The 13,746-nt window shown below is 44.2% G+C and overlaps 2 protein-coding genes across 2 annotated transcripts in view; one reads left to right on the top strand and one right to left on the bottom strand.

The window, feature by feature from the left end:
- Window positions 1–13,746, bottom strand: part of Tmem8b (transmembrane protein 8B) — a 96,344-nt gene that overhangs the window by 50,496 nt on the left and 32,102 nt on the right. The window lies entirely within an intron of this gene.
- LOC144377305 (olfactory receptor 13C7-like) lies at window positions 6,895–9,051 on the top strand. Its single transcript, XM_078047811.1, has one exon. It carries the CDS (start codon window positions 6,954–6,956, stop codon window positions 7,938–7,940), a length of 987 nt encoding a protein of 328 aa, XP_077903937.1. The 5' UTR covers window positions 6,895–6,953; the 3' UTR covers window positions 7,941–9,051.

Here is a 13,746-nt window from a genome sequence, read left to right as displayed (position 1 = left end):
GAAAGTGAGCAGCATGGTCCTACAGACTAGGGCCCCAGATGGAACAAAAGCAGAAGAGGAAGCCACATAATACCTGCAGGCTGTCTTCTAAGAGTGCAAGTGTGTCTGTTGCTTTGCCCATCGCCCATGGATGTCAGACTGGCTTCTTCAGCTTTTCATCCTGGAATCACCTCCAGTGACCCTTCAGGAGGCTTCCAAGTGTTCAGCATAGAGCCATGACTACATCATTGGTCCCTCTTACCCTGAGACTCTACTTGGCAAGAGGAATTCAGATCCTTCTTGGTTTCTCTGGGTCTCCAGCTTTCAGACAGTCATTGTGGGACAATACAGCCTTGATGATGTGAGCCAAACTAATAAATCCATCTTTAAATTTACACACACACACACACACACACACATATATACAAATATATATCATATATTCATATATATACATATATACACACACTCTCTTTATATATAAATATATTACATTTAATATATATAATATAATATATATTCTATGGATTCTATTCCTTTAGAGAACCCAAATACAGTGTTAATATGAGGACTAAATTAGCAGTGTCTGACACAGCACATGTTCAGTAGACATCATTTTGCTGTTATCATTATTCAAACTCTTTGGCTATACACAAAATCAACTGCAAACTTGTGGACTGTTTAGGAGTATTTCAACAAGTTTTATGTTTTGTAAGCACTGAATTATAAACCTGCTGTCTCTTCCTTGGCCCTGGATAGGAACCTGGTTACCAGTCCCAGGAGTCCAGTGTCCTAGATTTTAACAGGGACCAGACTGTCAGCTACTGTCTTGGTACTGTCAACTGCAACATGACCAATGCCTCCTCAAATAAACACAGCTGCAGAATAAAACAAGTCTAAACTCCTGAAAGAATGGGAAAGGAGAGACTATAGGGAACCCTCCCTGGAAACTGGATGACCAGGACCTCTCATTTTGGCCCATGTAATAAAAAAACAGGAGTCAGAGAAGGACTCCAGCCAACACCTAAAGCCAGAAGTTCTTCCTTACTCTCTTGCTTCTTGCCTGGTTTGAGAAAGTAGGAGCTCTCTTTGTGCTACCAGGCACTGGAGGCTCCCCTAGCACTCCTACTAGGGAGAAGGTCTTTTGTTTTCAAGTCAATATGCCATTGTATCCAGAAAAGGAAGTGTCAGCCAACCTAGAACACTCTGGACCCAATGCCCAGGATGCTCTTGCCAAATCCAGGGGACTGAATATGCTCTCCCCACACACACCACGCTCCTGACACACTGAAGCACTCATACTAGTTGTGAATCACATTCCACCTGCATGTAGCCAAGAGTTCGCTGGTGGAACAGCTATTGCTGCAGGATTTGTGAGCAACAGTATGGAGGGCATCTGGCAATGAGAAAGGGAGACAGTGTCTAATATAAAAATAGAGGAGCCACTATCAGAGCAGGCCTGAAAAGGGACCCAACCAAGAAAAACTGGGCTACATTCTTCACATGCAGTTTAAAGGGTCAAGGTCTCTCTGTGCAGCATGGTTGTAGCCCACACTTCCTAAACCAGGGAACAGCATGGGGGGTCAGGTGGTAGGACTCTCAGTTTCAGCACATTGGTCCTTTACTTTCTCCCAGATGAAAAGTAGGTTTTTGTAACATGGACATATGTCTGATCTAGTAATGCTGGACACCAGGGAGACACCAGTGGCTTCTGTGGTACCCTTGTTGCCAAGACATGAGGACAGTCTGAATCCTTCTAAGATTCCTGTAGTACCCATGGGCAGGCACTCTATGTCACAAGATGCCAAGAACAGATGAGATGACATGTTAGAGTCTGTAAACAAGTCAGGATGGCGCCTGGCATTTTGCCAGGGGGAGTGGTTTGATAAGTAACGCCAGCGAGCCATTAAGTGTGGAGATTGCTTATTGGTTGACGGCTATATCTAGTTTATGTTAATTAGATAAGCTGTGTGGAATGTATAAATACCCCTCCAGTCCTACAATAAACGGCTCCCACTCCTGCTGTATCAATGTACACAAGTTGTTCGTCACTCCCTGGTTATTTTGCTGCAGCTGGACTGCAGCAATGACAAGATCCCTAGATGTAGAATCTTGGTGGGGCAGAAAGCCTACTTTCGGGGAAATCATACTAATAGACTTACTTTTCTACTTTTCCTGATATCCAAGATGCTGATTCACCAATCAAAATTATGGAAAAAAACTATAATATCTAATGCTTGTGTGTGAACATTTCTGTATAAGGAGGAGTATGAAAATTCAGGAGAGGAATCATGGAAATTCCACAATGAGAGTTCAGGGGATTCCAACATAAATCTTGCTGAGTATGGTGACACACAGTAACCCAAGCTACTCACGTTAAAGCAGCAAGATCTTTTGATCTCAGGAATTCCAGATCAGTCTGCATAACATAGTGAGATTGCAATCTCAAATCAACAACAATAACAACAAAACTAGATATCTCTGTCAAAATGTATTTATTTGAGCTGGGATTTTATATTACATTTCCATGTCCCATGATGCCTCAGGACCAAGTATCTCAGAACCCTGAGATCCAGACTTACCCACACTTGGTCCAGAGACAAAAAGAGATCCCTTCTGCCTTCCAAAATTTCCTGTGAGAATACAAGAACATGCAGGTGCAGTCGTACATGACTCCAATCCCAGAGACTTCTGAAACAGCAGGACAGCCTCAGCAACTTAAGCAGATCCTGTCTCAAAATTTTAAGAAATGGAATGGACTGGGAAGGTCACTCTGATTAATCATCCCTGGGTTCAAGTCCTAGTCCAGAAAGAAGAACAAACGAATGAAGGAACAAAGGAATAACGGGAGATTGCCCATGCCTGTGCTCTCCTAGTGTCTCTCCTGTGCACATTCAATCCAGCAAGGCACTCCAGAGATAGCAAAATGGACCTGATTTCTAAAGCCCAGGCCCCTGAGTTGCCTAACCTGAAATTTTATTATAGTTGGAGAGTTTGAACTTTAAATTGGGCAGGGACTACTAGGTCCCTGGGAGCAAGAGACAAGCAGGCTGTCTGTGTGTCAAGGGACTAGGTCTCTAGTCCTTGGGGCCGCTCAGCCTGGCCCACCCCAGCCTAGTGAACCTGCTGGTAATGAATTCAGCACTTTTTCCATGGCTCTCTCGAACCTCAGAGCAGTTAACCTGGCTCCAGCTCTCTGTACACAATTCTGTCACAAGCCAGTGAGTAGGACAAAAGGAGCTGTCAGTCTGGTGTGTCAGACTCACAAAAGCTTTTTGAAATATCTCAAAGTCAGAATATTTGCTTGGAGAAGGAGACACAAGAATAATAATAATATCATCATCCACCACTGGCTCCACATTGACCCCAGGCTAGACTCTGCAGTAAGAGCTCTACTTAAGCTCACTGATCCCCAGCTGATAACTCGCCCAACAAGGAAATACCACTATCTCCTGTTACAGGTAAGGAACATGGGTGGAGAACCTGTTAGCAAGTGACAGGGTCTGGACACCCAGTCAGTTTGAATTCAAGCCCATGCCAACTCCTCTGCCATACAACATGACATGGTGATCCAGGAACCCCAGATCCAGGCATTTAAAAAGCTGGACCTGAAGCTTCCTGTCTGTGATGCTCCTTCCTCTTTTAAGATATCTATGCAGCATAAAATAAGCATTAAGTGGGTAAAGTTAGGTTTACCAGCCAATGAGAATCATGTGATATCAACTTACAAAGGAACTCTAGTCTCTTTGACCGCAGAGTTGAAGGATTCTAGAAAGATTCAGAGAAAATGTTTGCAAGACCACAGAGTCCACAGGTCACATAATTGACCTACTCATTTCTCAGGAAGAGGAGATCGATCAGTCTAACCTGGTCTAATCCAACCTCGATCAATCTAACCTGAATCTAAGCTGGTCTCCACCTTCCCACTCCAGGGCTCCTTCTATGTATCACCCAATACAAAGAGGTTATAAAATTGTGAAGTGAAACTAGACCATTACTTTCAGAGCCACTCAGTGTTTTATTGCTCTCAGAATCTGATACAGGGACATGACAGAGTGTGTGACATTGGCAGAGAGATGCTAGAATAGCATTTTGAATGTGCTGGGAAAAAATGTCACCCAAACAAAGAGGGGATGCTCAGTAATAGCTATGGCTTCCTTCATTCTGAATGTACATTACAAATACTCAGGGTTAGTGTGTTGTGGACACATGTGAAGTATGTCACTTCTGTGTCAGAGCATTTCACTGTTGGTGGAAGATATTCCAGGTGTCATTCCCTGGCCACATAACTGTAAAGCCCACATTGTAGAGCCTCCATCCACCAGGGACTGTGTGGACAGGCCCTTGAAACCCAAGTGGACATGCAGCATGAGAAGGCAAGAAACCTCTTCATGTTAATTCATAAACATTATGCATCTCTGGGGGCTGGGGCTGTAGCTCAGTGGAGGAGCACTTGCCTAGAATGTGTGAAGCACTGGGTTAGATCCTTAGCACTGCATAAAAATGAAAAAAAAAAATAAAGGCATGCTGTCAATTACAACTACAAAAATAATTTTTTTAAAAACATTCATCTTTGCATTACTGCGGCAAAACCAAGCTAATCCTTAATGTTTCTCCCCAAAGTCGCATCCTTTGCCCATGTAATAATCAAAGCTGTTGCTCATCTGAAATGTATCACATTTTCTATACACAAACTCCTTCTTTATGGCTGTTTCTACTAGACAGGAATGTGCTATGACCTGACCTTAAGTTGCTAGGAAACCCACCATGCTCCCGATCTAGTGCTCCAGAAACAAAGACTGTCCCTCCAGCTGGAACTAGCCCCCAGAGCATTTCTTCCAAAAGTTTGTATTTTTCTTTTGGGGGTAGAATGAAGACGGAGGGGAGTGATCTCAAGATGAGACACTAGGATCAAGATTTTTGGCAGAATGGCAGCACTAGAGCTTAGTAAATGGTCACTTGCATTAGAATGGCAACCACTGACACTCCTGGGTACAGGGCACTTGGAAGATGACAGTGATAAACCAAACATAGCACTTTCTCTCCAATTGTTCAATATTCAACAATCTAGTCAGACAGAGGGAATCAGCAATCTTGCCACAATTCAAGGCACAATGAAATTAATCTGTGCTAAAACTGGACAACCATCAACTGATGGGATGGTCAGTTCTACCTTGTGCCATCAGAGAGGGTGACACACAAAATGCGCAGTGTAAACTCAGCCTGGAAGAATAAGTGAACAACAAGGGACAGTCCAGCAGCCTTTGTCCCAGCAATAGCACTAGTCTGACCAGGTTGGAGCAGATGTGCATGAGGTGTGGTGTGGAAGTGAGGGCAGGAGCAGAGCCTGCTGCCAAAAGCCTCAAATGCCTGCACCTCTCCCTCTGGGTCTTTGAACAGAGGCCAGGGTGAGGAGAGAGAGGCACATCCAGTGGTTTCCACTATCCCCTGTCTGAAAACATGTGTCAGAATTTGAAATGAACATAGGTCATGTTGTAAGCACACATGGAGCAGAAACATCGCTCTCCCAGGACTTCTTACCAGATTTCAGGTTTGACAGTGATCTTTACACCCCAGACTCATGGATAATGTCAGAGGTCTAAAGCCAGGGTAGGAATGGATGGTTCATGAGATCCAGAGAATGAGTACATGAGTGTAAGCTCCAGGAAGGCAGAAGACAAGATTGTGTCTGGCGTACTCTCAGCACCAGGCACAGGCACCAGCTTGTAGTAGCCACCTGACCCCTAAAACAGCTTTCCTGTGCTGATAGCACTATTGGGCTTTGGGGACATGAGAGCTCCCTCCTGTGAATTTTTTTTTTTTTAGAGAGAGTGAGAGAGGAGAGAGAGAGAGAATTTTTAATATTTATTTTTTAATTCTCGGCAGACACAACATCTTTGTTGGTATGTGGTGCTGAGGATCGAACCCGAGCCGCACGCATGCCAGGCGAGTGCGCTACTGCTTGAGCCACATCCCCAGTCCTACTCCTGTGAATTTTAACACTGTCCTATTCCAAGAAGCCTTGAGACCAGCTTGGCACAGCAATGGAGGCTGCTGGGAACAAACCTCAGCCTCCTTCCTGCCTTTCTAAAGCTAGTCAACAACTGGCCACGCCAAGGCCAGATGAGCTCCAGGTGCGCGCCTACTTGACTGGCATCCCTGCCAATCTCACTTATCCCAAAAAGCAACTAGAAAGCCCACTAGTGAGTCACTTGGCTCTCTTGACCAGGGCTAAATCCTGTGACCAGCAATTCTATTGTACCTCTATATCTACCTCTATTGGGGTACAAATGTTCATGTGTGCTCTTTTGAAAAAGCAATGAATGATTTCTGATTCCTTAAGGAGAAATGACCATAATTCAGAATTACACACCAAAGTGTTCCATCCCCAGGGCCCAGAGGGACACTGGGTAAGATCAGCCATCATACACCTGCTTCCCAGAATGTCACCTCAGTCAAGGAAGTGAGGGTACAACAGAAACAGTGTAGAATCTTTTTGTTTTCCTATTTTTCTTACTGGTATAGCCCCAGCACCTGAAACAATACCTACCACAGGGTATGAATGAATCACTGAATGAAAGAATCTGAAATACAGTGGGCATTATTAGGCATAGGAAGTCATAACTGAGAAAAGATGGTTCCTTTGAATGGTAGGAACTCGTTTTTTAAAAAAAGAAAACATGTCACATATATTTTGTATTCTACTGTCCCCTCTGAAATCCCCTGGGAAGAACAGCCAAGAGTCTAGAGAGCCAGGATGTTGCAATTCCCCTCAAAGTCCATAGAAGAGCAGAGATGGGAGGGCCAGATGCAGGCCTGAAGGCCTCTTTATCCTTGTACAGATGATAAAACTCGGTTCCAGAGAAGGAGGCTGATACACTGCAAGTCACACATCCAGCATCCTTGGTCCCCACACCAGCAAGAGCTTCTTTCTAAAAGCTGTGTGGTCCAGATGAAAGAGCAAAGAGGATGAGATGGAGAAGACAAACCAGACAGCTGTGATGGACTATGTCCTGCTGGGGCTCCATGGGCACCATGACCTAGAGGTGGTCCTGTTTGTGCTTTGCCTGGGCATCTACTGCATGAATCTGCTGGGGAACTCCCTCCTCATGGTGCTGATCATGCTGGACCCCCACCTGCACAACCCCATGTACTTCTTTCTCAGCAACCTCTCCCTCATAGACATCTGTGGCACTTCCTCCTTCACACCTCTCATGCTCACCAACTTCCTACAAACCAGAAGTACCATCTCCTTCCCAGCCTGTGCCCTGCAAATGTACTTGACCCTGGCTTTGGGTGCTACAGAGTGCCTTCTCCTGGCTGCAATGGCCTATGACCGTTATGTGGCTATCTGCCACCCACTCAGGTACACAGAGCTCATGACTGGACAGATGTGCTGGCAGATGGCAGCGCTGAGCTGGGGGACAGGCTTTGTCAACTCATTGCTACAGTCCATCCTGATCTGGCGCCTCCCCTTCTGTGGCCACAATGTCATCAACCACTTCTTCTGTGAGATCTTAGCAGTGCTGAAACTCGCCTGTGGGGACATCTCCCTTAATGCCCTGGTATTGATGGTGGCTACAACCATCCTGACAGTGACCCCTCTCCTGCTCATCTGCCTCTCCTACATTTTCATCCTGGCTGCCATCTTTCGGGTTCCCTCTGCTTCAGGCCGGCGCAAAGCCTTCTCTACCTGCTCTGCACACCTCACAGTGGTGGTGATTTTCTATGGGACCATCTCCTTCATGTACCTTAAGCCTAAGGCAAAGAATCCCAATGTGGATAAGATTATCACACTGTTTTATGCCGCCGTGACACCCTCAATGAACCCCATCATCTATAGCCTAAGAAATGCAGAGGTGAAAGCAGCTGTCACAGCTCTGCTTGGGGGAGGTCTGCTCACTAGAAAATTCTCCCACATTTACTGTTGCCCTCCGACTCTGTCAGTCAACATGAGCTAGCCTATCTTGTGGTAATGCAATCATTAATTAAGTGGCTTCAAACCAACAGATTTCTCACTTATGCCCCAGGTCCATAAGGACTTGGCTGGGGTTCTACTCTGCTTCCTTTTATCTACCCTTCACCCTGACTACAGGACCCATGACAACAAAGCACTTACCATCTGTAACATGGCTGGGCACCATTACACAACGAGAAGAGAAGGTGTTCTTTTGCTCCCTTCACACCCACCTTCCTCCAGACTATCACTCCAGGGTCATGGAGCACCTTCAGGCCCACCACAAGACACAGAGGTACCAGCTTTCATTGTTGTCTCCAGCTGCTCCCAAGGCTCTGTCCCTCTAGTCTCTAAAAGAAATTCCTCACATTCCTCATAGTGGTTCTGCCATTGAAGTCTAGCCCAATTGATCCATCACTCTTTTGATCAAGACCCTTCATGGCTCCCCATCACCACAGCATTAAGTCCAAATCCTTGCTGAGTCTTCAAGGCCCCCAGAGTCTGGCAGCATCTGCTTCTTCGGCCTGACTTCCACATCCCCCTCCACACAGCCTGGCCCATCACTACATCCTCTGCACTGCCCCCACCTCCAGGTCTTTGCTCCTACTGTTCTCAGTCACACTGGGATGAGTTTTCAAAGCTAGCTCAGACACCATCTCTTTCATGCATTCTTCTCTGATGCACTTTGAGATTGTCCCCTTTATATCCTACAGCACCTTTCACTTGATACCTGTCTCATCCTGACTTGTGACATTTCCTCATCATCAGAGCTCCTTGCGGGCAGCATGCCACCAGGTCTCACCTACTGCTGTAGCTCAGGGAGGGCTTTCTCTACAGCAGATTTCCTGAACTGACTTGTTACCCAGAAGCTTTGAGCACTGAGCCCAGTGGTGCTGAGTATCTCCAAGCAGTGGCAGGTGGACAGGGGTCCTGGCGTGGCTGTGTACAGATAGGTGAAGGGAAGAGCAGCACTGCTGGCCACAGTCTTGTCCTCGATGCAGGCAGGGCTGCTCTGGACCTTGGGCTGTCTCCTGTGAGACAAGTCAGGAGACAGCCAAGGGCTGCTGACCTGCTTGGCTGTTAGGCCTGGCTCTGTCTTATAGTAGTACTCTTCCCACCAGGGATCCCACAGGCACCTCACACTCAACATGTCCAAATCGGAAATCATCCCCAACCCCCAAGTGATGGCACCATCTTCAGGAATGGCACCATCCTAAAACAGTACAGAAGACATCACTTATTCTCTGCTTTCAAGACCAGACACAAGTACTACAGTCCACTAAGTTACCTAGAATTCATTTAGGATTTGGGGTATTTTTTCAAACATTTCACCTTTCAGGTTTAATGAGGCACTTGCTCCTAAGCCATATTTTCAAGTGTATAGAAGGAAGGAAATGACCAAATTTTCTGGAAAAGGGACTTGTATTAAATCCTTCTATCTTTGATAAGGCAGGATACAGAGCATGGGGGAAGGGACGCAATGCCGAATCAGCAAATAATGAAGATATACCCAGGGGAATCACTGAGAACTGACTTTCTCCTATGAAACACTCTATGCTGAACAAAGACTGTGGGAAAATATAGATATTGTTTCTGGAGTGTGGAGATTTGGGGAAATCATCTGATCGCCTACTTAACATTCTCAAAATGTTAAGTAGGATTTAGAGCATAAGAAGGGATAGATAGGAAAGACAGAAATGTAGGTAACACCCCCAAGCTTTTAGCCCACCTAATACACTGTCTGAATCACCTTTCTTTGAAGGAAAACTGGGTCATATTGAAACTAACGGAGGAAGCTAGATGGCCACAAGGGGGAATTCAAGCCCCTAATGTGAAAGTTCCAGATCTTGGTTGTGTATGTGAAATAATCTGAGGGACTGACCTAAAATTCACCTGTTGCTAGTTAACATATTATTAATATTGTGGTTTGTTCCCCTCTTTGTGCATTTCCCAAGGAAAAATAAATTTACACATGGCCAGTAAAGAAAAAATTACACTAAAGTAAACTGTCAATCAAGGTTCCAATCAACCCCAATCCACCCAGGGAAAAAGGGTTAGGTAAAATTATCATAGCCCAATAAAACTGAACTCCACTGCTGAGTCAGAACCTTGAGCTACTTTGCAGCTCAGCCCACTTTGTTCTCCCAGAGTGTATGCTTTTACTTACAATAAACCTTTGCTTTGCTTGTCAACTTCATAGGTCTTGATCAATTCTTTGTTTGAACATCAAGAACCTGGGCCCAGAAATTTCTGGGGATCCCTGTACCCATGCCAGTAATATCTGGAGTGGAGAGAATTGTGAGATTCTTCTCATTAATATTCTATAGTCAATCATCCTCTAAGCATATTAAAAAGTCAAAGTGATTGTTGAAGGTCATAGAAAATCCACAGGGGTAGAGTTCATTAAAATTGCCATTCAAGGAAATTGTTTTACTGGATTGTGTGGGTTAATTTTTAGACTGGGATTTCTCTTGTCAACAACAATGGAGAGAATTGACAGAAATGAAACAGAAAATTTGGGGAATTTAACAAAAGAAATTTTCACTCCAAGCTGGATTATGTTAATATAATTCTAATCCAAATTGTTCACCTTCTTTGGAATTGTTTTTTCCTTTCCCCCTGAGGAAATTTACAGTTTTATAATGTAACTACATAGGTCATCTGAGGACCCAAAATTAGGTATCCAGGCACCAGAGAATGTCAAAATTAAAATGCAAATCTATTTAAACCATGCAAACCTTGATATAATCACACTAAGGATAAAATGGAACTTAATGTCACTCTCTTATTTTCGTTTCCTCATTCCATTTTCTTTGGAAACACTTTTGGGATTTGTTAAGGGTCACTGAGAATTATTCTTGATGCTTTGAGGAACAGAACAGGTAATAAGAAGGTGGACTTGCTTCCAGTATGTCAGCAATCAGCAAAAAAGTGTGCACAGCCCAGAATGTGGGCTCTAACTGGGCCTTCTCAGATGTGATTATAAGGACTGGAGTAGCATTGTGAAGTATCGGACATTATAAGCATTGCATGACGGCATGGTTGGGTATCCCCTTCCTGATGGATTTTTATATTTGGTGTGGTTATATGTTTGATCTCCTGATTGGCTCTTTTAAGAATTTTGGGGAGAGCTGGGAATGTGTCTCAGTGGTGGAGAGAGCACTTGCTTACCATGCAGGAAGCCCAAGGTTTCTAGCACCACAAAAAGGGGAGGAAACTATGCAAGAATTTGGGGAGAACCTCTAACTTAAGGTGATGTGTTTCCATACTCCAACACTTCTGAAAAACTACAGTCATAATAGAAATTGATCAACACTCACTACTGAGGGAATATCATAGTTTGAGGGACATGGAGTCAGGCTAAGTAAGAATCTAAGCTCTACCAATCACTTTTTCCCTTAGGCAAACTATATAACTTTCTTTTATCTACAAAAAAATTATAAGAATATAACTTTAGACATTTTATTACAGGACTTGTGATAGTAAATTTGAGTATCCTCTTGATTAGATGGAGAGATGATTAATTAACTAATAAAGCATATTTCCAACAGATTCAGCGAGGGTGTTTCCAGAGACAACTGGCATGGGGGACAGCAAGCTGAAAGTGAGCAGCATGGTCCTACAGACCAGGGCCCCAGATGGAACAAAAGCAGAAGAGGAAGCCACGCAGTACCTTCAGGCTCTCTTCTATGAGAGCAGGTGTGACTTGCTTTGCCCATCACCCATGGACGTCAGACTGGCTTCTTCAGCCTTTCATCCTGGAATCACCTCCAGTGACCCTTCAGGAAGCTTCCAACTGTTCAGCATAGAGCCATGACTACATTGTTGGTCCCTCTTTCCCTGAGACTCCAACTTCTTGGCAAGAGGGATTCAGATCCTTCTTGGTTTCTCTGGCTCTCCAGCTTACAGACAGTCATTGTGGGACAATACAGCCTTGATGATGTGAGCCAAACTAATAAATCCACCTTTAAATTCATACACATATATATATGCATATATATACACATATATATGCATAAATATGTATGTATATACACACACTCTCTTTATATATTCATATATTACATTTCATATATATAATATATATTCTATAGATCCTATTCCTTTAGAGAACCCAAATACAGTGTTAATATGAAGACTAAATTAAAATTTCTGACACAGGACATGTTCAGTAGACATCATTTTGCTGTTGTCATTATTCAAACCCTTTGGCTATACACAAAATCAACTACAAACTTGTGGACTGTTTAGGAGTTTTTCAACATGTTTTATGTTTGTAAGCACTGAATTATAAACCTGCTGTCGCTCCTTGGCCCTGGATAGAAACTTGTTTACCAGTCCCAGAAGTCCAGGGTCCTAGATTTTAAGACAGGGACTGTCAGCTTCTGCCCTGGTACTGTCAACGCAACAGGACCAATGCTTCCTCAAATAAACACAGCTGCAGAATAAAACAAGTCTAAACTCCTGAAAGAATGGGAAAGGAGAGACTATAGAGAACCTTCCCTGGAAACTGGATGACTAGGACCTCTCATTTTGGCCCATGTAATAAAAAAAACAGGAATCAGAGAAGGACTCCAGCCAACACCTAAAGCCAGAAGTTCTTCCTTACTCTCTTGCTTCTTGCCTGGTTTGAGAAAGTAGGAGCTCTCTTTGTGGTGCTAGGCACTAGAGTCTCTTCCAGCACTCCAACTAGAGAGAAGGTCTTTTGTTTTCAAGTCAATATGCCATTGTATCCAGAAAAGGACATGTCAGCCAGCCTAGAACACTCTGGACCCAATGCCCAGGATGCTTGTGCCAAGTCCAGGGGACTGAATATGCTCTCCCCACACACTCCAGGCTCCTGACACACAGAGGCACTCATACTAGTTGTGAATCACATTCCACCTACATGTAGCCAAGAGTGGGCTGGTGGAACAGCTGTTGCTACAGGATTTGTGAGCAAGAGTATGGAGGGTATCTGGCAATGAGAAAGGGAGACAGTGTCTAATATAAAAATAGAGTGAGCCACTATCAGAGCAGGCCTGAAAAGGGACCCAACCAAGAAAAACTGGGCTACATTCTTCACATGCAGTTTAAAGGGTCAAGGTCTGCCTGTGCAGCATGGTTGTAGCCCACGCTTCCTCAACCAGGGACCAGCCTGGGGAGTCAGGGGGTAGGACCCTCAGTTTCAGCACACTGGTCCTCTACTTTCTCCCAGATGACAAGTAGGTTTTTGTAATGTGGACATATGTCTGATCTAGTAATGCTGGACACCCGGGAGGCACCAGTGGTTTCTGTGATACCCTTGTTGCCAAGACATGAGGACAGTCTGAATCCCTCTAAGATTCCTGCAGTACCCATGGGCAGGCACACTATATCAAAAGATGCCAAGAACAGATGAGATGACAAGATCCCTAGATGCAGAATCTTGGTGTGGCAGAAAGCCTACTTGGAGGAAATCACATTAGTATATTCACTTTTGTTATTTCCTGATATCCAAGATGCTAATTCACCAATCAAAATTATGGAAAAAATATAATATCTAAGATGCTTGTGTATGATATGAACATTTCTGAGTAAGGAGGAGTGGGAAAACTCAGGAAAGGAATCATGGAAATTCCACAATGAGAGTTCAGGGGATTCCAACACAAATCTTGCTTAAGTGTGGTGGCACACAGGAACCCCCAGCTACTTAGAAGGTTAAAGCAGGAAGATCTTTTGATCTCAGGAATTCCAGATCAGTCTGCATAACATAGTGAGACTTCAATCTCAAATCAACAACAACAAAACATCTAGAAATCTCTTTCAAAATGTACCCCTTTGAGCTGGGA

Source organism: Ictidomys tridecemlineatus, chromosome 4 (assembly GCF_052094955.1).
Source record: "Ictidomys tridecemlineatus isolate mIctTri1 chromosome 4, mIctTri1.hap1, whole genome shotgun sequence".
NCBI lineage: Eukaryota > Metazoa > Chordata > Mammalia > Rodentia > Sciuridae > Ictidomys > Ictidomys tridecemlineatus.
The sequence above is the reverse complement of the archived record's forward strand: the minus strand, read 5'-3'. Positions and strand labels throughout refer to the sequence as shown.